General features: G+C 45.9%; 1 protein-coding gene across 2 annotated transcripts in view; it reads left to right on the top strand.

Annotated features, from left to right (window-relative positions):
* The window catches only part of LYPD6B (LY6/PLAUR domain containing 6B), a 231967-nt gene that overhangs the window by 203746 nt on the left and 2830 nt on the right, over nt 1-25391 (top strand). The window contains exons 3-4 of one of the 2 annotated variants that reach the window (XM_004703831.2): nt 13319-13469; nt 20531-20629. In XM_004703831.2, coding sequence (XP_004703888.1) covers nt 13355-13469; nt 20531-20629 — 214 coding nt within the window. In that variant the 5' untranslated portion in view covers nt 13319-13354. The remainder of the gene's footprint in view (nt 1-13318; nt 13470-20530; nt 20630-25391) is intronic. The other variant, XM_045299285.1, reaches the window with a different exon arrangement.

The following is a 25391-nucleotide window of genomic DNA, read 5'->3' as shown; positions in this document are numbered from 1 at the left end:
GCTCTTTTGTTAAAGCTAAAAGTCTTGTTCATCTCTCTTTGCCTATGTAGTAATTTGTCTTCAGTGGATAGGACATGGAAAGGCTGGGTTTGGGTGGGGTTGTGACGTGGGATTATAAAACACTGTTGCTCCAGCCAGAATTATTTTCTGAAATGTTACTTTTCTCATTTTCTTTCTAAAGCCTTCATTCTTACTGTGATTGATTTGTGGTATCATTTTTATACCTGGGAATTTACTATAATCTAAGAGATGGTAACACTCGCTCCTAGACTTTACTAGTGAAGAAGCTGCTGTTTAAACCGTACAGTTGTTCCCCCGCTAGCTCTACTTCAACAGTAAGCCAGTGCCTGAGTGGTGAAAACTGTTCATGTATGTGGCTTCTAACGGAAAGGTTGGAAGTTCAAGGCTACCCAGTGGCACTTTGGGAGAAAGACCTGGTGATCTACTTCTAGAAAATCAGCCACCGAAAACCCCAGGGAGGACATGTCTACTCAACTACGTGTGGGGTCACCATTGGTCGAAGTCTTCTGCAACTGCTTTAGTTTTCTTTAAACAGTGAGTCCCAACTCTTGGGTCGGTTGTACTTTTCCTGGTGTCTCGAGACTGGAGTCAGAGCTCCAGCAGGATCTTGGCAGGAACAAGCGATGGGCACAAAACCCCAAACCAAACTCACTGCCATCTAGTCGATGCTGACTCAGGTACTCGTTAGGACAGGGTAGAACTGTCCCTGTGAGTTTTCAAGACTGTAACTCTTTACGGGAGGAGAACACCCCGGGTTTCTCCCACCAAGGGGCTGGTGGTTTTGAATTGCTGGCCTTGCCGTTAACAGCCCGGTGTGTAACCACCAAACCTCCAGGGCTCCCTTGACGTGCACAGACTGGTTTTATTTGAGGAAGTTAACGAAGGATCTACTTTCAAAGGTAGGGGCTAGATTTAGGGCAATCAACAAGGGATAGTACTAGATTGTAGAGTTAGCAACCAAGAAGAGCCATTTCTGCCCTATTAGCCAAAAGGACAAGGGGAAGGCATTCCCAGAGCCCTGGCACAAGTCCGCTGATAGGACCTTTGGGATTCAATGGCCACCTGGCAAGGTGAGAATTTGGGGAATAAATCGCCCACTCTCAGTCCCCTCTCACCTTCCAACAGCCAAACTGAACCCAAGTCCCTGCAAGGGCATCCGTCTTGTTGGCTCAGCTTTCCAGGACCCAGGGCAGGGCTGAGAGGGGTATAGGGACAAAGGAGGTCAAAGCCCAGCAGAGTTCAGTTCACTTTCATTCAGTGAGAGGAGCTCGGGAAGGTCCAGCGAAGTGTGTGTTGAGCAGGACCCTGACTGGATGGGTCACGAGTTGTTAAAAGGGAATTTCTCACATAATCTCCAAACGAATCTCCACACCCAAATGAATGCATAGGAATAGACGTGGCCATGCTTCAGGCAGAGAAGATGGAAATGCCTGTTCTTTATTGGTAATGCCTGCAAATGGGTGAGGCGTGCAATCACTTCAGGAACTACGGTCAGTTTCCAAGAGTAGCCTCGACCTTGTTCAGCCCTGCACCATGCAAAGCAGGGAAGAGCAGGATTTCATGTTCCCAAACACACTCGGAGTGTTTTGCGGGGTTGATACTAACCGATGGGCCGGAGCAGACACAAAATGCCTTCATGAACAAGAAATACTCGAACTGATCTTCAAAGCCTGGAGGGTACAAAGCAATGTGAACGCACAGAACTTGTTGCTCTTTAAAGTAAAATCATGATCAGTACTGGCTATTGTTTATAAGTATAGCCTGAGAATAGAGGTTTACCAGAAATCAGACCATTGAAAATGCTCAGATGAGGCCTACATATTGTTCCCAGGTGGTTAAGTGCTGGACTATTAACCAAAAGGCTGGTGGTTCAAGTCCACCCAGAGATGCCTCCGAAGTCAGACCTGGTGAACTGTTTATGAAAGGCCATACCCTTAAAGCCCTCTGAGGCAGTAATACTTGATACACATGGGGGTGCCCATCAGACAGAATCAACTGGGTGTCAACCACCAAGAACAACATGTTCTAGAGCAGTGGTTCTCAACTTTCCTTATGCCGCGGCCCTTTCATACAGTTCCTCATGTTGTGGTGACCCCCAACCATAACATTATTTTAGCTGCTACTCCATCACTGTAATTTTGCTACTGTTATGAATTGGGCGACCCCTGTGAAAGGGTCATTCGACCTCCAAAGGGATCACGACCCACAGGTTGAGAACCGCTGTTCTAGAATCTCGTTCTCTTAAAGCCAGTCTTCATAGGAATGGCAATTCTCACATAAACACATACTCACATGATGACAAGTCACGAGACTTGAAAATACGATCCTCTAATTTGAGTCAAATATTGCATGAGAGTGGTTAGTAGGTAATCCAGAAAAGAGCAAAGAATCTCTTCATTTCATTTTCCAATTGATTTAATAATTTGCCAATAATGGCAGTAACAAGGAGGGACTTATTTATTCTCACTTAATTTCTACCACAATTCTCTGCAAAATAAGAACTGAATAGCTCTCGTTCACTGATAGGGAAACCGAGTCTCGGAGCAATAGAATTCTCTACTTGAGGGCATAGACAAGCGTCAGAATTCACACCAAGGCCCGAGTGCTTCCAGAGACCGTTCCTCCCCATTGTACCGGGCTGCATTGACACCTGACTTTACCTTTTGGGGCCATGGACCTTGACTTCAATGCCATTTTACATATTATAATCAAAACACCATTTAATGACATAGTTCTTCATTTTCCTCTGGAAATCTGACCTTATGCACATATATATCTTAATCTATATACCTTTCCTTCTGCTCTAAGTGGTAATAGCCACACTTTATAGAGCAAGTAACATGCTGCTACTTCGTTATATATGCAGAATGCAGGCATTTTTTTGTATTAGGATTACTTTTATAAGCTTGTCAGCTTCCGGAGAGCGTGTTCAATCATCTGTCCTGGATTTTGTGACTATGCAAAAGGCAGCACAGTATTATTTTGCCCTGGCATGCAATTTGAGTGGTTTTTTTTTTAACACCCTCCTATTTCAAAATGCTGCCCACAAACATATCTTTTGCTTCCATGACATTTCAAAGTGTGGAGTGAAGAATACATTTGAGCTAGTGGGGACTATATAAACAATGGTCAGTGGCATTACCTCCCCACTCCCCAAATTGGAATCTCACGTCTGTGTAAAGCATGTGGATCCGAGTAGAACTCTGCTCCATAGGATTTTCCATGACCGAGTTTTCAGCAGCAAATGGTCAGGCCTTTCTGGTCCCTCTAGGCTAGTAGATAAGCACATTAGTCACATGCACACACACCCCCCCCCCCAGCAGGAGTGAGGACAGGGCAAGTACATCATAACAGCGCTTCGTCTGAAGCCATCCCAGGTGAAGGAGAACTGTGGGGACTGAGAGCAGCTGGCACGATTGGCAGTGCCGCCTTGTGGACAGAGTTCCAGGAGCATCTTACAACCTGGTACATCGTTAGAGCCAAAGCTGTTGATTCGTTTTACTTGAGTGCTTTCTGCCAGGTTGTAAACCATGCCCCCCCCCCTCTGTTGTGTGTTTGCAAATGTATGTGTACACCCCCACACAGAGGTCCAAATGAACGAATCCTCCACATTGTCTGTTTGGGTGCGTTCTCGCAAACTCTGGCGTCCATACGAAGAGGTTCAAAGCACATCTACCTGAACATTTAGTTCTTAAGATCTTTTTTCTCTGTCCGCAGAGACTAAGAGAAATCAGAAGTGCTGCCCACTGCCTGCAGCCATGAGTGAGCCAGAGCACTCCTTTCTCCCCTGAGCGAGGGAGGGGGCAAGGCTCCCCGGCCAACTGCTGGACACTTCCGCTGAGATGTCTATGATGCGAGCTGCAGTTGGTCATTAAATGCGTTTTGGAAAGCAAGCAAGGGTAGGGGACATAAATCCAAGGTCTCCCGTGCCCACCAGTGCTGCCTTTCTACTTCTATCGGTGCCATTCTGCCAACGGGACTGCTCATTAATGGCACCGAACACCTGTGTGCCTGCAGGTCTTCTGCAGAATTTCGGTCCAATTACATCTTTCTCGCAAATTTAAATGCACTCTCCCTCAGAGAAAAAGAGGCGGTTGGGGGACCTCTCATTTTTCTACCTGACTAGACATAGCGCCATAAAGCTTACCTTTTAATAGCCTGCCCTTGGCTTGTTGAAGAAATGGCTCAAAGGAGGGTCCATCTGTAGCTCTTCAAATGTTGGGCATTCTGTTGATATGTTTTCTGTCCTCTACATGATGGTGCCAAGGGCCCACTGGCTTGCAAAGTATCAGGAAAGAGTTTCCTTTTATAAAATAATGAGAGTCATGTGCCCCGCGGTGACTCCTCTGGCTCACAGGAGGCGTAGAGCAAAGTTAACAAGCGCAGAGAAACAGAGCCGGGAAGGAGTCACATTCTTGCTTTCCTCTCATTCAGTGGGCTTCGAATGGGCATGCTGAGGGCCTTCATGTAAGAGGGAAGGACCCTGCGTGGCACCCATGCCTTATACTCAGATTCTAACCTAAAGGTTGGCAGTTCAAATCCACCCTGTGGTCCTAGGGAAGACAGGCCTGGTGATTGGATTTCAAAAAGATTACATCCAAGAACCCCTAAGGAGCTGTTCTGTTCTGCAGTGCAGGGGGTTAGTGACCATGCATTGGAATGGGGTCGATGGCATTGTGTTTTGTTCATTTTTGTTTGTTAATGTAGAAGTAGAAGTAACATGGCGTATCGATAGCCCCTGACATTAAGTTGATTCTGACTCAGCGTGACCCTATAGGACAGAGTAGAATGGCTCCAGAAGGTTCCATAGACTATATAAACTTTTAAAGAAACACAAAGCCTCCACGGTCTTCCGTGCGGCAGCTGCTGGGCTCAAACTGCCAACCTTTCAGTTAGCAGCCAACTATACCACCAGGGCTCCTTTGCCTTGGCAAAAACCCTCTTAAAATCATTTATGGAAGCCAAATGGATAGAAGTTATTCCATCGATGTGAAAGATATTCTCGCATTTGGTCCCTGAAGATTAGTTCAGCTCCATCCTGGTTTAAAGGGTGACCAAGAGACCCAGGGCTCCACTCGTCTCCATCAGTCCATAAGCCTGGTCTTTGTAATTATTTTGATTTTTCTTGCACATTTTCCCCTTACTCTCTCCAGGGTTTCCTATTGTGAACCCAGTCAGAGCAGTTGGTAGTCACAGCCTGGTCTCATCCTGAGACCAGATGACCCTCGGGTGAAGGTCTCATCATACCTTTGGGTTCCATTCCTGTTCTTGCTCTGGAAGAGCCAAGACCAGTATTTGCATCTTAGACTTAAAGCTCGTAGGCTCCTGTGTCTACTCACCAAAATAGGCCGTAGAACATTAGCTTTGTAGGCTATGTTATGTTGATTGACCTAAATAAAGGACAAAGTTTCTTAAGTCTGTGGTTACCTGGTTAAGTAGAACCAGTAAGCATCCAAGAAGATGCAGTCAGGACTAATAGGATTAGAAGCAATCTAGAAGATAGTAGTTGAGAAGTAAACGGACACCCACAGATGACCTACACATAGACAGTACATCATATAGATACATGTCTCAAAAGCCATAGTTTATGGTCATAGGTAGTGGGATACCTCAAAGTGTTGGGGAAATAGCTGAAACTTTCATGAACAAAATGCCATTTGATCATTAGAGATAAATAAAGAGTGTAGAAACTTTCTTCCCATAAAGCAGTGGTTCTCAACCTTCCTAATGCTGCCACCCTTTGATACAGTTTCTCCTGTTGTGGTGACCCCCCCAATTATAAAATTATTTTTGTTGCTACTTCAAAACTGTAATTTTGCTACTGTTATGAATCAGGTGATCCCTGGAAAAGGGTCGTTCGACCCCCAAAGGGGTCGTGACCCACAGGTTGAGAACCACTGCTATAGCGCCTCATGGGAAAAATTATAGCAGAAATATTTGGAACACAAGAATCAACCAGTGTTAAGGTCCGTCCACTCATCACAGTTGTTTCGTCCACAGCCCCTTTCTTTGCTGCTCCCGTCCTATCACAGCACTCAAAGTGCCGTGGAAATCTTACAGCTGTCCCGCAATCCCACTTTCTGCTATTATCAGTTGTCTCTTATAGAAGCCTACTAGGTTGTAAAACATTTTAAAATTGGTTTACTTTACTAGTCTTGGTATATGTGGCTCAGGCTAGAGTCTGGTGAATGCTGTGGTTTTCTGTAAATTATCCCAAATTATGTAAGGAATTTCCTGAATATTTACTTTCAGTACTTTCAATTCACTATTGTTAGCTTTGTTTTCTTCTTCTTTTTTAAACTGGAAAGAAGTTTGCTCAACTTTAGTTTTCTAATAATGTTCCCTTCTGAGATGTATGTTTAGTTTTCTAATAATGTTCCCCTTCTGAGATGTGTTTTCATATATTTCCTTTTTTTTCCCAAGTAAAATTTCAGCACTCATTTTTTAATTTCCACCTTAAAAATTTTTTTTCATTTTTAACAAGGGAAGCCAGACTTATTAAAGTCTGTCATTAAATTGTCTTACAGCAGGATAAGTGATGTTCGCAGGAAGGTGTGAATGTGAGTGTTGATAGGCATGCAGGACTCATTAGGACTCTTTCCCTTAAATTATCTGTTTCATCTGTTTTATTGGCAGTGGAGGTTGGCCCTGGTGCTTGCTGACTCATGTTGGCATTGTGGAAGAAGTGTCAGTATTAACATCTATGTTCAGTCTCTCCTTTTTCAAATCTCCTTCCATTTCCATCCTTTCCTATCATCTTTGGACATCCTGCCAACCCTCTCTGGCTCCCCTTTGTCTTACTTGCTAAGAAAGCTACTGCTCATGGTTATACATAAGGAGGCCAGTTCTATTCCAGAACATTTAATGGACATCTATTGTGTGCTGAGTGTGGTCCTAAAGAATATGAAAATGATGCAGGTAATTTTCCGACCTCGAAAGAGTTTATCCTCTCAAGGATGCACCACTTCGCTAAGGTCCCCATCAACACCCCACATTTCCCATGGAAGGGTCAAGTACCTGGAAGAGGTTAATTAGCATGACTCAGACTAAAAACACGCAGTGTCACCAAGGATTCCTTAGCGACTGTATAAGCCAGGGCAGAACAGCTCCTGTGGCTTCCCAAGAGTGTACCTCTATAGGAGTAGAAAGCCCGTCTCTCTCCCACGGATTCAAACCACTGACCTTGCAGTTAGCAGCCCAATGCATATCCAGATGGCACCATGCCACCAGGGCCATAGTCATGCTGTTGGGTCATATGCTAGGTAGGTCCTTTACTTTGGGCAGCAGTGGCCCAAAGATTCACACGGGGGTTTCCTAATGCTGCCAACCTGCTGTTTCCTGGAATGACTGAGAGCTCTCTCCCATCTCCCTACCAGTATGCCTTGCAGACAAGTACACCTTCTCTCTCCAGGAAGAGAGCAAACTGTATCAAGGACAAGTATCCACACACCCTTTGAATAGAGGCCTTATCCAGAGAGACCCGTATCAAAGAGGGAGGGTTCCTGCGCAGGCCTGCTCTCTAGGAAAGATGAAGGAACGACAGAATGGACTACCCCTGAGTTCTGGGGTGGTGGGCCAGATCCTCTTCCTTCCAAACTATGAATCCTTCTAAGTCACAGAAAGCTGAGGCCTTACAGTGATATTCTAACACACACACACCCTGAAAAACAAAACAAAAATTCCTCACCCTGTATGTGTCTTACGCTCCTATGAAATACTCCCCCACCCCCCAGGAGGGAAATACGTCGAGACACATAATTTTGCACATAACTGAAGGGAGCTCACCGCTTCCCCCGTGGGAAGAACACTCTTGTCTGCCATGGCCTCAGAGAACATACCAGAGTGGTTTCACCTCGCTTGTATTGAAGATTTTTTATTTTCATCTGGAGCAAAACAGAACCCCCACTCTAACCTTGTTCAGCAATGAGAGCCTACTCAGCAGTCTTGGCAGATAATTTGCACTTCAGAGTCCCGGGGAAATTAGTCTAGATGTAAAACAACTCTCACACGCCACAGTTCGTCATTGACTTTTTCATTGCCCCGACGTCTTTGGGTTGTGAAAAATAAAACAGTCATGTTAGCACAAACTGATACACACTAAAGAGTAGAGACAGAGATGGGATGGAGCAGCATGATGGCAATGGGTTTTAAAGCATGCCCTGAAAATAAATAAGATGCTTTCACTTGCACTTTCATCATTTGACAGGTACAACTTTTGCTGTTTGGGAGACTTTTGGGGCTTACTAAAAATGGAAATGAAGTATTCAATGTATACCTGCTTTGTCTATCTGGGGGCAATTCTGAGGGGTTGACTTTTCACCTTTTTTAAGTATAGTAGCTGAAACAAGCTGCTTGGACATTTCTGAGCGAACACGTGTCCCAGACGGTGTGCTAGGGTGCTGTACGTATTTTGCCGCTTCATCTCAAGCCCCTCAGCTGTCAATGTGATACTCATTCTATGCCCTGCAGTGCTTTCTCTTGAAAGGGGAGAGAAAATTAATAATAATAATAAGAAGAAACCAGTCTGACCTTGGCCTTGTGTTCCTTTTGGTATTTTTAATTTGTCTCTCATCCCTTTGTGCATGCAGTTGAAGACACCGTTGTGTGGTGTGTCTAAATCCCAACCTCTCCGTATTCCCTATCACGTACATTCCTCCATTCCAGGAGCTGGAAAGTAAGAGTAGGGGTTTGAGGCCAGTTAACTCTATAGAGATAGGATTCTTGGTATTTTTCAAAACTAGAACATCTGACATGAAGGTTTCTGGATTTTGTTAGCTCTCAAATCCTCACCTGAGCTTGCAAGGTCCTGCACTACCTGGCCTCTCTTCATCTTCCTCCCTCTCCACGCATCCTGGTCACACTGGCTGCTTTCCCGGTGCTTCCAACAGACCCACCTCCCTCTGGTTCTTGATGTGACTGATTTTTCTCATTGAGCTCACCTGGTTAGATGTGGCCTTCTCAAAGAAGCATCTGGAGCCTGACATAAGTAGCTCCTTGTATTCTAGCCTATCACCCTGTTGTATTGCCACCATAGCTCTTTGGGCCATCTCCAATTGTGGATTCCCCCCGCTCTACTGCCTACCTTCTCCCCTTAAACTGCAAACTCCCTGAAAGCAAAGACCTTCTTGGGGCTGCAGTGATAAAAAGTGTCTGTTACATGCTAGGGGCCATCACCATGTGGTGAATGAATGCGTCTTTTGTTTCACACAGCCAAGGCAGAGGAAAACCAGGGGTCCTGACTTGATTGCAAACTGCTTGGGGATTTGTGCATAATAGGTAAGTGGGTTTTAGCAAGCATTAGTAACATCTCTAGCACATAGCTAATTAGCTAGCTAAATTGCTTGCATGTCTTCATTTAATTTCCACAATCTTCTGAGGTAGGCATTATTAGTATTCCTATTTGATATACACAGAAACACAGAGGTTACGGAAGTTATACATGACTACTACATAAGTAGTAGGTTTGGGAGGGGTTTTGAGCGCACACTTTTTGCTCCTTAATAGAGCGTCCTCCGTCAAGACAGCTCCTGCCTTGAACTCGGCCCTCTGTTGCGAGCTTCGTCTGCATTGCCACTCAACCCTTCACTTCTGCAATTGTGCCTGCCATCCAGGTGGGCAGACGGAGGCTTGGGCAGCCTATTTATCCAGGGCGACGCTAACAGAAGCCATACACGCAGATGGGCTTACACAGAAATTCCTTCTCTCACAGGTGAGGAGGCTGAGTGTGGATTCAGAGGGCTACTTCTCAGGGAAGTCTGTCTGCTGGAGAAAGATCCTTGGCTCTTGGGCGTAGCCAATTCACTTCTGAAACGGATCAGTATAGGCATTGGCCCCGTATGATGGGCAGCTGTGAGATTCCTGTTGGCACATAACCACTCTGGAGTTTGCTGCAAAGGTATCCATCTCCACTCCCGAGGCTCGTGGCTGGGGTAAAGAAGAGGTGCTATCTAGCTGCAGGTTGGTAAAGACTTTACATAGCAGCCCAACGCGGAGAATCAGAGAAAGAAATAGGAATTGAGCTCGTAGCAGGGATGCCACTTGCCTGCGAGAACAAATTTAGTTTAGGTGACTGAACATCCATTTCTTCAGAAAGAGCATAAGGACAAAATGTAGAAATGTGATTATTGTGCAAGGTCGATCTCCGTTTCTAAAATTAACTGAGACAGATCGAGAGATATCTGAACTTATCACCGGAACTCATTCCGCACTGAGCTGAAATGCAGTCTACAAAATTTTGCCCTATAGTTGTGTGACCATACTGTTGGGTGTTTTTGTTTCGCCTTTTTTGTTCATTTGTTTTCAAACTCGGAGTACTTCCTTAGGGACTCAGTTGTGCTAATGGCAAAAGCCGCAGTGCAGCTAGAAGGATGCTATTCTGGCTCCCGCAGAGGGTAGGGAATAGAGCATCATGTATGTAACCATGTAACTGGTGTTGTTAGGTGCCCTCAAGCAACCCTCCACACGATGGACGGAAACACTGCCTGGTGCTGGGCCATCCTCTCAATTGTTATGTTAGAGCCATTTGTTGCAGCCACTGTGATAATCCAGCTGTTGAGAGTCTTCCTCATTTTTTATGCCCTTTTACTTGACCAAAGAGGATGTCCTTTTCCAAGGACTAGTCTCTTCTGGTGTGTTCAAAGTACATGCTGTCTGTTAAACTCTCCTTTGTCAAATACGTCCAACGCCATTGTTGTGGTTAGCTGGTTTTGCATCACGGTGACTATTTAGTTATCCAGTGCTTCTATAGTAAACCACACAAGCGGATGGTTCTCCGCTTTGAATGAAAGAATGAAAGAAATTCATTCTCTCACAGGTTAGGAGGCTGAGTGTGGATTCAGAGGGCTACTTCTCAGGGAATTCTGTCCGTTGGAGAAAGGTCCTTGGCTCTTCAGCCTCTGTGTTCTGGATCCTTGGAAGTCTCTAAGTGTCTTGGCATCTCTCGGACCCCATCTCGCCTCTGCCGGTTCATATTGATCCTATAGGGCAGAGTAGAACTACTTGTTTAATCTCTTGCATATTTCAAGAGATTGACTCGATTATTGCACCCAAGGGAGCAATCGTACTTCCTTAACATAACAACCCTTGACAGTCCAATCCCAAATGGCATTAGAACCACTGGTGTAGAGGTGACGATTTACAGCACAGCTTGGGTGTCAGGAGGTGAGGGTGGGCACATAAATTCAGTCTATAACCTTGATAACCAAAGGAACTATGACCCACCCACCCCTGCCCCGTCTTGGTGATTGGTGGTATGTTTGAGGTTATTATCGTTGCTCTTCTGTCAATCCATCTCATTGATCAGGTTTCTCATTTTCCATGGCCCACTACCAAACATAGCTTTTCCAGCAATTTGGTGGTTCTCGATGACGTGTCCAAAGTAAGCAAGCCATATAAAAAACAAACCAGTACACAAACCCCCCTACTGCTCAGTCGATTACTACTCTCAATAACGCTGTAGGACAGACAACCTTTTGAACCACCGGCCATGTGGGCCACAGCCAAGCCCTCTCATCACTGTGCCCTGGGGGCTCCTTAAGCTAGCCATGAACCCCCAAATCTGCTGCCATAAACACAGTTCTGATTCTTACCAAGAACCCACTACAATCAAGTCCATGCCAACTCATTACCACCCTATATAGGATTTCTTAAGCTATAAATCTTTACAAGAGCGGGCCCCTCACCTCTCTTCCAAGTAGCAGCTGGTAGGTTTGAACCACCGTCTGTGCAGTTAGCAGTCCAGTGCTTACCCAGCAGGTCCATCCAACAGGGCTCCAGAAACTGTGAATCTTTACAGATGTAGGCGGCTTTATCTTTTCCATGAGAAGTGGCCGGTGGGTTTGAACCACCAACCTTGCGGCTCTACGCCTAACGCACTGTCCCATCAAGATCTTTAAGCTCAGCTGTAGGTTTGCCATTCTTAGCAACACGTGCCAGTACCCACACACCAACGTACTCACATGCAAGACAGGGAAGTAAAATCTTCAGAACTCACAGACTATTTAAAGACCCTGTCTTTAAATAAAGTGTCCATGTTAATAAGAGGTTATGTTCATATAGCTCTTTGAAAATTTCCCAAACTCCACTGAGACCAGTCAGTCCACTAAGCAAGATGAAAATGAGTTCAGCCAATACCACGGAGCTCTCACGTCCAACATTTTCACAGAACTCTTACAGGTGCTATCACACGCACGATCCTGTGTGATCCTGACTGGAGCCTCTCTTTGAGGCTCACAATTACCCGGAAGTGTGGGCATGGCCGGTGTTATTAAGCCACTTTATAGATGAGGAAATTGAGGGTAATAGAGTCTAAGGAGCTTCTCTAAGGTCAGGCAGCTAATAAATAGCAGAGGCAGGGCATGAACTGAAACCCTTCAGACTGCAAGTTTCATTTTCTTTCTGTGGCCACACCCCTACCCCCGGGGTGATGACATTATGAGTTCTGAGCACCACCTCTAAAGATTTTTTTTTTTATCTAGGCCATTTCACGACAGGACGTGTGGGATTTGCGATGTGCTCCCTTTTCCTCTGAGCTGCCCTTGTGCCTGTCTTCTTTGCCAGCTCAGCTGGGCCCTGTTTGTCTGTGAGCACAGCAGGAGGCACTTGGGAAGCAGGCCTCGAATGACGGGGTCTGCAGCTTCCAAACAACTCTTGCTCTGGTTCCTGTAGGAGCACCTGGCCACTGCTCTTTGCGCCCAGGGTGACAGAAACGAGGCTGGCCCTCCCCTTGACGGTGGCTCTCTTCTCTGCGCCTATGTGCTCAGGGAGCAGGAGCGCTCTATTTCTCCCGCTGCTTCTATTTTTATGACCCATTGCCCTTCCTGCCTTCCCAACTGGTATTGTTTCTTTCGGGGTTTGACAATGAGTCGCACACATGATCAAATCTAAGCATTTCCTTGGGGAATGGGGTTGACAGATACACAGTCCGGCAGCGTCAGCTGAACATGCAGCAGACCATGGTGGATTTAGGAGACCCGGTGATGCACAGAGTCCATCGGCTAGTTCCCGCAGTGACGGGACCGCAGAGCTGGCTGCTTGTCCGGCCTGCACCCCCAAGGCCAGTGTGTGCCTGCTGACTCAGCCAGCTGGCCCATAGACCCGACCAGTAGACGGCAGGCATCCCTGAGCTCTCCGTCGGATCAGAACGAATGGTTTGCTTTTACAGAGACGGGGGCCTCACAAAACAAGGAGATGGTTGCATATGTTTGACTAACCGATCTTCGCAAACAGAAGCCAAACACCCTCTTTCCGACCTAGAAAATACAAATAAACTCAAGCCGTGTCTCTCTCCTCTTTGTAGACATAGGAGTCTCGAACCTCCCATTGGCACGTCAGGATGCTGCTGCTCTGCCAGGCTCTCGCTGTAGCAGTCATCCAGATTTTCATCCTCGCAGAACACCGGACACTCGCCAAGAACATCAACTTCTATAACGTGAGGCCTCCTCTGGACCGTAAGTACGCCTCGCCTCCCCAGGCCTTGACTGTGGGGTCAGCGTGCCCATGGCAAGCCCCTGTTTCCACCTATGGCAACTTTGCCTTTTCCAGAAACTTTTGGCTTACCCCCGAGAGCAAACAAACCAGAAAGTCTTCCTTACCTTGACTTCCTGTGAAGTCTCAAAAGGGGTCCTGTTTTCAGTTTTATTTTTCATTGGAAGCACTGTCCCTGATCATGGCCCGCAGCAGGGGAAATGCAGGGCTCTTGGGTTAATCTCTTCAGTACGTGCTGTACATTTTTGCATAAATTATGCACAAACTCTTTCAAATGGCTGTTCACGGTTTTGAAAACAAATTAGGCTGTGTTTGAAATCTGGAAGCGGGAACATCACCAAAGCAAGATGTGTGGTTATAGAAATCTCCACCAGCAAAGGCTATCTGACGCTCAGAGGTGTTCCCTCTTAGCTTAGCAATAAGCAGCTACCACTGTGCATCATCCACAGAGTAATATATGCTTAAATATTTCCTGTACCTATATATGTGAGGGCATGTATACCCTTCCTCTTTCCTTCTCCCTCCTCAGACAAGTACAACTTTTCTGGTCTCATTAGAGAGACTTTTATAAATGACAGTTATTTGGTATAAATGCCCAAGCCTCTGCTTCCCACACCTGGAAGGGTATCCCCTTGAGCGATCCATTCCTGGATCACTTCCGCGGCGATGCAGGCCTCAGGAGAATGGGGCACCGGGACAGAGCCATCACTGGAGGGTCGGGGGCCACACTGGGCAGCGCCGAAATGGCCGCGTCTACAGCTGTGGTGCAGCGATTCTGCAGAAAGTTACTTTTTATAAAAACATCTCTGCAATTAGTCACTACGTTTTCCATAGCCCATCTGCGTGCATCAGTATACCTACAAGCCCAAAACTCTGCGCTGACTTTTTGAATGTCCAGTGAGCTCTGGCCAGATCTGTCATGATTTCCCAGTTACAAAGACATCTTGAATCACACAGTTTTGCCTGTTTGCACTACACACACACACACACACACACACACACACACACACACACACACTCTTTGGGGTGGCTGCCAGGGTTTTGATAGCCACAGATTTTATCCAATTTTCCAGCATTGTTAAAACGTTCAGCATTGTGGTAAATAGTGTTTGTGAACCTATACTGGTAGCATAGTGATTACCATTTGGTTATGATCCACAAGGTCAGCAGTTCGAAACCACCAGCCCCTCTTCAGGAGAAAGACTGGGCTTTCTACTCCCAGACAGAATTATAGTCTTGGAAACTCAAAGGGGCAATTCTACCCTGTCCTACAGGGTCAGTATGAATCTAAATTGAGTAGACGGCAGATTGAGTGAGATATTGGTAACTTTCTTTCTTTTTCTTTTTGAGGCTGAAGTAGCAATTAAAGGGGAAAAAGGAGACACTTTTTAAATAGGCTTCCACACAGTTACTAATCATGTTGTAACTATGCTCTCATTCAATGTAGAAAGATTTTACAAAACAATTTTGTTGTTAGTATTCATATACCTAAGAAATGGCACATTTAGGCAATTTCTGCTTACTGCATATTATCCTATGATTATTATTGGCAGTAAACATGCGTCTGGATTCTGCACGGTCTGTCCGTAGAAGAGGACACTGTGAGTTACACGCAGGATGGCACCCACCCTAGTGACTCCACTGGACAGTGATTGACTTCTGTGTTCCTTTTCACCTTCTAGTTTAAAAAGATCTTCTGATCCTGCTGATGCACACAGTCAAGGGTGGGACTCCTGTCTTGATACCACTCTAAGTGAGATCCATATCCCTCTAGTTCTTTCCATTGAATTTCCTTAATTACTTATGATAATCATATCAGTATGTGTGAGCATGTATACCTATAGATTACATTGGGACTCATAGACATTCATTCTCATAGATAAACACATGCATATACTATATACCATGTCTCTTGAACTAGCCCTTACTATTAATTTCTAAATCAATAATATTTGTAAAATGATTGCTTAATGGCATTGCACTGACATAATTTTTATAACCCAAACACCCATCCAACTATGTTGATTCTGACTCACAGCCACCTTGTAGTTCGGGGTAGAACTGCCTCTGTGGGTTTCTGATACTGTAACTGTTTACCAGAATAGAAAGCCTCAACTTTCTCCTGCAGAGTGGCTGGTGGTTTTGAACTACTGACCTTGAGGTTAGTAGCCCAGCCTGTACACCACCAGGGCCCCACAGTTTCCATAGACCCTGCAAATTTCAGACTTCTAAAACCTACCACAATGTATATGTTTAAAATCATTTTATTGGGGGATCTTACAGCTCTTGTAATATTCTATACATCAATTGGATCAAGCATATTTGTACTTATGTTGCCATCATCGTTTTCTAAACATTTACATTCTATTTGAGCCCTTGGTATCACCTCCTCTTTTTTCCCTCCCTCCCCTCATCCCCACCTCATGACCCCTTGATGAATTATAAATTATTATTGTTCTCATATCTTACACCAACCGCTGTCTCCCTTTACCCATGTTTCTGCTTTTCACTGCCCCCCCCCAGGGGGGGTGTTATGCGTCGGTCATTGCAATTGGTTCCCTCCCACCACCACCCTTCCCCCAATCCTACCCTTCTGGTATGGCTATTCCCATTTATGTTCCTGAATGGTTTATCTAACCTGGATTCCATGTGTCATGAGCTCTTATCTGTACCAGGGTACATGCTCCGATCTAGCCAGAACTGAAAGGCAGGACTGGGGTCTGATAGTAGGGAATGAGGAAGCCTCAAGGAACCAGAGGAATATTGTGTGTTTCGTTGGTGCTATACTGTCCCCTGGTTGACTCAACCCTTCCTTGTGACCCTTCTGTAAGGGAATGTCCTATTTTCTACAGGTGGGGTTTGGGTCTCTGCTCTGACCCCCTGCCTTCTCAACCATATGTGTTTCTTAATTTTGCTTTGTTTGCGGTCTTCTGGTTCCTGTTACCTGATCCATCAACACCTCATGATCACGCAGACTGGTGTGCTTCTTCCATGTGGACTTCTTGTTTCTCTGCTAGATGGCCACTTGTTTAACTTCAAGCCTTTAAGGCCCCAGATGCTATATCTTTTGATACCATCAGCTTTCTTCACCACATTTGCTTATGCACCCATCTTGTTTATAACGATCGTGTTAGGAGGGTGAGCATCACAGAATGCCAGGTTGTTAGAACAAAGTGTTCATGCATTGAGGGAGGGATTGAGCAGAGGCCCAAAGTCCATCCATTTCCTCATTGTATTGCCATACAAATATATGCACTAGGCCAATACCTCTATTTTTATGAATTAATATACTTACATAAGTGCACAACTATGTTTATACCTCTATCCATAGTTTTGCTTCCTAAATCTTTCCTCTGGTTCCTTTTACTTTCTTCCTGCCCCACCATCACGCTCGCCCTTCTTCTGCCTCTGAGTAATTCCTCTGAGCTAGATTGCTGTTGCTCCACCGAGATCGCTACGTCCTCATTGTGGCTTTTAATTCCCGAGTTGTTCCCTTGTCTCTGGTGTTGTTCACTCACTGCTCGAACCCCACCCCCGATCCCTCCTCCTCCCCCCAAGCCCCTCCCAAACCAGGGATCCTGATGCTTTCTCCTGGGGCTTGCTTCCCATGCCTGTTTTATATAGGTAGGCAAAATAACAATGAAAGAGACCAAAGGAAAACAATAGAGTGAATAAAAATGGAAAAAGCAAAATAGAAGAAAAAAATGAAAAGAAAAAGCTAGCAAAAACAAAACAAAACAACGAAAAAGCATACATCATTCCAGGTGTGTCCCCTGACCTTTATGACTATCTCCCCACCAGTCCTAGGGGGTTCTGGGACCTGCCCTTCAAGCCTGAAGCTTATTTGGGGGGCACCTCAGGGCTTTGGTGGCTTGGCTTTGCTCCTGTTGCTGATATGTTATGTTCCCTTCTTGGTTCACCCCACTACAGGGTGTTCAGACTGGACTGTCTCCCCGCCATGTGTCCCCAGTGTTGTCCTCTGTCACGGTGTGATCCAGCAAAGGGACATCATGTCTCCAACTGTTGTCAGCCCCACAGTCCACGCTATCTCAGCAGCTCTATGCAGGGACATCATCCTCAGGGCTTGGCAGCCATGGTGGGGTCAAGACCCTCACTCTCTGTTTTCCCTTCTTGGGTTGCTTCTGTATGGGCATGGCAGGCTGGCCCCTCTCCCTAACCTGTAGGTTCAGTGTTGTCCTCTGTAGCACATACCTCTAGATAGGGGTCAGTCTGGCTCTGATTGGGGCCGGCCCTGTACACCTCTCTGTTCATGAGTTGCTCCATGTGGTTACATTGCTCTCAAGGTTTGGTGCACCCATTTTTATGAGGAAAAATAGGAATTTAAAGGGGAGGAAATAATAATCTATGCTCATTATGGATATTTTCAAAGAACTAGTCAATGTGCAGAGAGAAAGAAAATGTCTGTATACTCCTCAAGATTCAGCGTGAACTCCTTGTTACATTTTTAAATATTTCCTTCCATGGCTTTGGTGGCAACTTGGTTATGTGTCGAGCTGCTAACCTCAAGGTCAGCAGTTTGAAACCGCCAGCTGTTCCACGAGAGGAGGAAAGGCTTTCTACTCCTGTGAAGAGTTCCCGTCTCAGAAACCAGCAGAAGCAGGTCCACCCTGTCCTGCAGGGAATGGCCGCCATGGCGATGAGTTTGGCTGCTCTGTACATGCATGTAAATATATCCTTCACGAAGACCAGACGAATTAAGTTTTGCACCCTTTGTTTTCTTTTGACACTATATTTTAATGCCTTTTACCTTCCCATTAAAAAAAACTATAGATATGCATATATCACCAACAAACACTGCTTTATTTAAAATCTTTTAAAAATTATTTTTTCTTTCATTGATTACTAACCTTACACTGGGTTAGAATTAAGGGACTAGAATTAAGAAAGCAAAGGTTGTGCGAGCACTTTAGACATTCATCCCCAGCACTGAGAATGATATGTCTGAGACAGTGCTGACTGACAGGTCAAAATGGGCCCCTGCCTCCCCGTCTCTCCGCTGTTCTTCCTTTGCCCCCTTCTTTCTCTGCCCCGTACCTTGTTCTACTCTGCAAAGCAGAGATGTATTTGCATGTGTTCTGAAACCTTTGACACCTTGCTCTTGTTGCTGCTTTGCTCCTGCCTTGCATGTCAGTGTGAGGGTGCAATGGTTAATCGCTCAGCTGCTAACAAAAGGTTGGTGATGGGGATCCAAGAGAGGCTACAGAGGAGAACACAGCTGGGGACCTTCCTCCCCAGACCGCAGCGTGGGAAGTCCTGCGGGGCCAGTGCTCCTCCCTCCTGCAGGTTGACTATGAGCTGGAATCTATTTGATAGCACCCAATGGCAACAGCCTAGCTCTTACACAGAAACTGAAAGAGTTACATATTTATATCTATTTTTCTCCCCACCACTTTCAACCACGACCACATCCTTTACCACAACTTCTGGTTAGACTATTAGGGACGGCCTGAGTACACCTTGATCTTGATTTGTTCCTTGCTCCAAAAAGAAGGCATCACACGTTTTTTACAAAGCATTGTATGCTGGCCCATACAGAAATGTCAGATTGGTTTTTGTTTTTGTCTTCATGCTTAGCATCCGTTAACATCACAAACTGCAAGGCAAAAGCCTGACAGACAGAAGAACGTGCCAGTGCTCTGAAATCAGATGTACTACATATTACCCTATGATTGCTGTTATCTGGAGAGAATCCTTTCTTACCTTAACACACTGAGGCTGAGTGTAAGGGCCTGAGACTTTCTGTCCACAGACTGTTTCCTAAAGAGGTCTTGGTGGGATAGTGGGTTACAAATTCAACTGTTAGCTACCAGGTCAGCAGTTCGAAACCATCAGCCACTTTTCAGAAGAAAATGTGGGGCTTTCGATCTCCATAAAGATTTATAGCCTGGGAAACCCACAAGGGCAGCTCAGCTCTTCCCTCCAGACTCACTGTCAGTCAGAGCCAACTGAATGGCAGCGCTTTGGTTGGTTTTATATAAAATGCTCATTCCATTCGTGGTTGAGGAATTGACGTATATCAAATATCGAATACGTGATCTACATTTGGTGTATTATAATGGCCATCTAGCACGTGAGAGCACCGTGCTTCCTTGTGGTTAAATGTAGCTGTAGTGAGTGGATATGGATGTAAACCAGCAGCACTTGATGTGCCTGGGACTCTGCTAAGTATATTTCAAGTAGTCTCCTCTTTAATCCTCATTCCCCACGGAGAAGCTTCATAATTATTATTTTCTGAGAGCTGAAAAATGTCACAACTAATGAATGGTAAGGGCGGAATTCAAACTCAGGCAAATCAGACTCGAGTTCTTTTCAAGGGTGTTGTGATGGGGCTGTTGGCTCCAGTACCCTCATCTCCCGATTTCATCCCAACCTAGAATGGCGTGATCTCGTGGGTCTTCCACGGTAGCTGGTGGATTTGTTTTCATTCTTTGATGTTGTTAGCTGCCGTGAGGTTGGCCCCTGACTGCAGGTGGCCCCGAGCACAATGGAAAGAGCTGCTGCCCCGTCCCGTGCCGTCCTCGTGATCTGTTGGGGAGCTGATGGCTGTGATCCATTAGGTTTTCATTGGCTGATTTTCAAAAGCACATCACCAGGCCTTTCTTCCTGAGTTTGAAGATGTTGTTGGAAGGTTCAGCGTCATCATACCAGCACACACCTCCACTGACAGACGCGGGGCCTGTGCATGCGGGTACGGGCCAGGGATCAAATCATCCTCTGGAGAAGGCAGGAATTCAACCACTGAACCCCATTGCCCCACTTTCTGTCCACTCGAGTAAAACTTGGAAGGTGAAATACTTAGAGAAAAGGGAATACAGAAAATGCCTGCAGTCTGGCGGACAAATTTAGCTCCTTAGGAACAGTGTCTAAGGATGGTTGATGGCTTGTGAGTTTTGCTTGATCTAATAAAAACATGTTAATATTGTGCCATGTTTGAAGTTTGATGTTTTTGTCTGTTTTAACCTTAAGGTTTCACTTTATTATTATTATTTTTTTTCCTTTAAAGCAACACCGTTTCCAAACAGCTTCAAGTGTTTTACCTGTGAAAACGCAGGGGATAATTATAGCTGCAATAGATGGGCAGAAGACAAGTGGTGTCCACAAAGTAAGTGTGCCGAGTTGGAGCACTTGTTTCATGGTCTCGTTGCATTTAGGTCTGTGCTCTGGGGGAGACAGACGGGGTGTTCGACTCTTATAGAGTTACAGCTCCAAGGGCAGTTCCACTTGGCCCTACAGTGTCATTATGAGTCGGGGCAATGGTTGGAGTTAACACGTCATCAGGCGCTGATGATCTACAGGGATCGAGACATTTCTTCTGCAAAAGTCTCCAGACATCATTCTCTGTTGAGAGAACTTCAAACTGCTAGCATAGCCTCAATTTGTAGTTTATGTCTGCCTGGAGGGAAGAGTCTCTTCCAAGGCATTTACTGGGAGGGCGGGGAGGGGGGGGCAAAAGGACCACATGTTGGCTCAGGCATCCTCAGAATTTCAAAAATGCGTAATGATACCTGCAGAAAAGTCAGACTGGCTGGCTGGCTAAAGCAAAGGAAGGCTTTTGTGCTCTTGAGAGACACTGATACTTGGGAAACTCATCTATTCATTAGCAACTATTGGATGCCCTTTAGTTCGCTTTGTTTGTTGACGTGTCCCCACTGCTTAGTCAGCTCCGGTCCCCTTTTGGGCACTCAGTAACGATTTGTCATCAGAATGAATAGATACCTTTGATTAGGTAGTCAAAGAAATCTTCTCATAGAAGGTGGCCTTTGAAGTAAGATCTGGATGACCCACTCAAGGTCGTCATGCAGCCATGTATAGGGAGAGCATGCCAGGAAGCGGGAGCAGGCAAGGCCAGCTGTTCAAGAGGCAAGAAGGGGCTTCATCTGTTCAGTGATCACAGAGGAGATGGGCTGCTGAGGCTTAGGGGGCGATGGAGAGAGGATCTGAGATGGGCCCTAGGACCAAGCACAGGCTCCGCTTTCTGTGATCGAGTTTGGACTCCACTGTAAATGTTGCAGGAAGGCAGTAGAAGGTTTTAAGGTAGGGAGTGCATGATGCTAGTTGTGTGTGTTTTAAAAAAAAGACCACTCTGGTTGCTGTGGAGAATGGGTTGTTGGAGACGAGAAGGGCATTGTCTGCAGGGAAGGGAAGGTGATGAATGGGCCTCATGTGGCTGGAGTCAAGGAGGACAGAAATCACACATTTTACTACGTAGGAAACTTTGGAAGGAAGAGACAGGATTTGCTGATGGGTGATTTGGGATTGAAAATATTACTTCAGGTGTGTTAGACCGGGTTGATTAGAGAAACAAATCCAGAAACACTCATATGTGTATAAGAATGAGCTTTAGCAACGAGCAATTGTATATTAAGAAAACATCCCAGCCCAGTTCAGATCAAGTCCCTGAGTCCAACATTAGCCCGTAAGTCCAACGCTAGTCCATAAATCCTTCTTCAGACTCACGCAGCGCATGCAATGATGCCGGATGCAGGAAGATCACAGACCAGTGGGTGAAAAGTCTTTTGGATCCAGTGGTGGTGGAAGCATCTCCAGGGCTCTGGCTGCCATCAGTGTGGCTCCATGTAGCTTGTCAACAGGAAGGTGACGCAGAGAGAGTGCTGAAGTTCCCAGCATCTTCATAAGAAGGCCATGCCCACAAGGAGACATCCAGCAGGCGGTGACCTTGTGACCTGATTGATAGGCTAGAGTCCACTCCTACATTCTATTTATCAAGTTGATGTGAAATTATGTAACTACCACATTAGGGCTATAAGGAGACTGGCTCTTCAGCTTTTGGAATGTACTTTTTTTCTTTTTTAAGTTTTCAAATATTAAAGCCCAAGAGAAAAGCCAAATGACAAGCCAACAAAATCCTTTCAGAGTTAGATGTTACCAGTTAAAGTCTACTCTTACCTTTTTGTTTTTGGAAAATTGCAATGCCACCTAATTTGGAGCAGGGGGTAGCCTTACCCATTAGGCCATCCTGGTAGCGCAGTGGTGATGGGCTCACCTGAGAACACTGGGCCAGCCGCTCCCTGGGAGAAAGAGATGGCAGTCTGCTTTCATAGTGATTACAATGTTGGAAACCCAATCCCTGGTGCCTAGTGGTTCCGCATTGGGCCGCTAACCACAAAGCTGGCAGTTAGGAACCACCGTCTGCTGCAAGGCGGGCCGAGGGGGCTTTCAACTCCTATGAAGAGGTAAGGCCTGGCAGACCCACGTGGGCAGTCCCACCCTTGCTATGAGTTGCTATGAGTCTGGAATCAACTCAATGGCAGTGAGTTTGGGTTTGGTGGGGAAGGTAGCAGTAAGGCTAGTCTGTCATGCCTCCCTGAAAACCTGACGCTTCGAGAGCTCCACATGGACCGCCAGCACATTCCAGCATGGTGTAAATGGCATTCTGGACCATGTGCCAGTCAGGTCCCCTAGACACGAACCACCTTGGAATGAGGAGGAAGGTGTAATTTCTTACTTTTCACTTCCTCATTGTTTGGAGGAGTGATGTCAACCAGTTCTTGGGGCCAACAGACCCGCGGCTACTGTTCTTTGTCATCTCGGGTTTCTTTTTCATCCGACAGCTTCTCTTCTGTGGCCTGCTGGCATTGTTGAAGGAGGTTCTCTGTGAAACAGGATATGACAAGAATGACATTTCTTGTTTTATTTACCCTGGCTTCTCCTCTGACTTTTTAGGGCTGTGTTAGCATGTGTGACATCGGTATGAATGCATGCTGCTACCAGATTTCAGCTCTTCTTTTGTTTGGAGTAAAATGGCAATGCCTTCACAGCATTCAGCCGTTTCCTTTCCTTCTGAATGCATAAGTCAGCTAACCCTGGAGAGCATTCTACAGCACCATCTAGTTTTAATTAATATTCAGCATATTAAGAGTCAGAACACCACTCCCCCTCCACTCCACCCCACCCCGCCCCACCCAGAGTCCCAAACCCACTGCTATCTAACTAGTCAATTCTGACTCATAGTGACCCTATGTAGCTGCCATCAGCATAGCTCCATGTGGCCTGTCAACAGGAATGCCTTACAGGGAGATGAAACAGAGAGAGAGCGTATGTCCTGCCTTCAGAGAGGAAGACCGGCGCTCCCAGAATCCTCCGGAGGAGGCCATGCCCACACAAGGCCTCATTGGCCATGACCTGACTGAAGGCCACACTCCACCACTTGTTGACAGGAGATTATGTAACTGCCACAAATAGCATTTGATGAAGACTACAAACCCTAGCGAAGGCCCTCTGTTAGAGCCCCACCTCCTACCATGTTCTGCTTGTTTGACCATAAGCCAGAAACTCTGCCTTGGTTACTCCATCTCAAAAGTGAAGCTATTAATCAGCCGTACTTTACAGGCTTATTAACACAGCACTGTGTGTGTGTTCTTCCTCATATATGGCGCCCTCATAGTGTAGTGGGTTAAGTGTCAGGCTGCTGGCCACATGGCCAGCAGTTCAAACCCCGCAGCAACTCAGAGGGAGAAAGATAAGGTTGTCTGCTTGTGGAATGATGTCTGGTCTCAAAGGAGGGTCAGTTCCTTCTAGGGGCCTATTGAGTCTAATGAGCTCAATGGCAGTGAGTGAGTTGGTTTATTACGGCTATGATCTAAAGCTTACAAGAACTGTATTAAACTAGCAGTTGCCACGGAGTCAGCGCCGGCTCATGGTGACCTTCAGTGTAACAGAATGACACGTTGCCTTCCCTCCATCATCTTCCTGATGCGTCTCCTGTGGCTTTTGTGTCAGTCCTTCTCATTGGGGATTTCCCTTAGTTTCACTGAGCCTCTCTTTGACCAAAGAGGAGAACATTCCATACCATCATGTGACTAACAAGGCAATCGAAGCTAAAGAGAACTTACCGTGGCTTTGCTCACTGGTAGCAGAGGCAGTCCCAGTAGCCTCAGCCTTACTCTAGTTAGTTCCCATGCTGGAGCCTGCCTGCCGAGTCTCTGCTCCATGAAATAAGCGGCATTTCTTTGTCCCAAAAGACCTTTAGAAGAGTCCCTGAAGCAGAGGGGGATGGTAGAGAATATTGAAGGAAATACCTCTCTTGGAACCATCCTAAGTAATGAAAATGTAATATTTAAAGATCTAAGGATAAGTCGGTGGATGAGGAGCTTCAAGCAGCGTGTGTAAAAAGCCCAGGATCTTTTACCTGCATGTTAACCCTCTCACACTTTTGGAAGTCCCCTTGTGGAATTTCTCGCTACCAAAGGATGGGGAGAAAGACAGAAAGTAAGAGTTAAGCAGTCAAGAAAGTGGGAATAAGCGGGTGAGGCAATGTCATTGGAATGAGTAAGAGCATGAATAAGGGCGAGGGGGGAAGGAGGGTGGTCTGGAGGTGTCATTTGAAGCACTTGCTCAGAGCCCCACCGGGTCTATTAGTATATAAGAAACAAATGTTTTAAAATTCAAAGAGAAATGTTTGGGTCAGCTGCCTTTTAAATTCATGATTTCCTTTTCTCTTGGAGTTCAAGGACATGTGATTCAGAGAAGAGCCCCTTTCACTGGAATTAAGCAGAATGGTGGTTCTGATGAAAAGCTTCCCACATGTTTTGTTTCATTTGGTCTGGTTTTGTTCTCAGCTGAAGCTGGCCCACAGGGGTTAACACTCACCGCCATCGAGGTGGTAGTGGCCCTAGAGGACAGAGCAGACCCCCTGTGAGTTTCCAAGCCTGTACCTCTTTGAATGATTGGAAAGCCTGCCTAGCTCCTGTGGCACCAGAGGATAGGTGCCCATTTATATTCCTTTTCAAAATATACAGCGATGTCAGAAGCTGTTGGCTTTAAAAATGCCACCTCAAAACTCCCGGGTTCCCCGTCACCAACTATCTTGCTTGGAGACCTCGGATCATCCTGACTATTAGTCC

The sequence above is a fragment of the Echinops telfairi genome, unplaced genomic scaffold (assembly GCF_000313985.2).
Source record: "Echinops telfairi isolate 266 unplaced genomic scaffold, ASM31398v2 ScPeMD7_4;HRSCAF=17, whole genome shotgun sequence".
Classification (NCBI taxonomy): Eukaryota; Metazoa; Chordata; class Mammalia; order Afrosoricida; family Tenrecidae; genus Echinops; species Echinops telfairi.
This window is presented reverse-complemented; position numbering and strand designations above follow the sequence as displayed.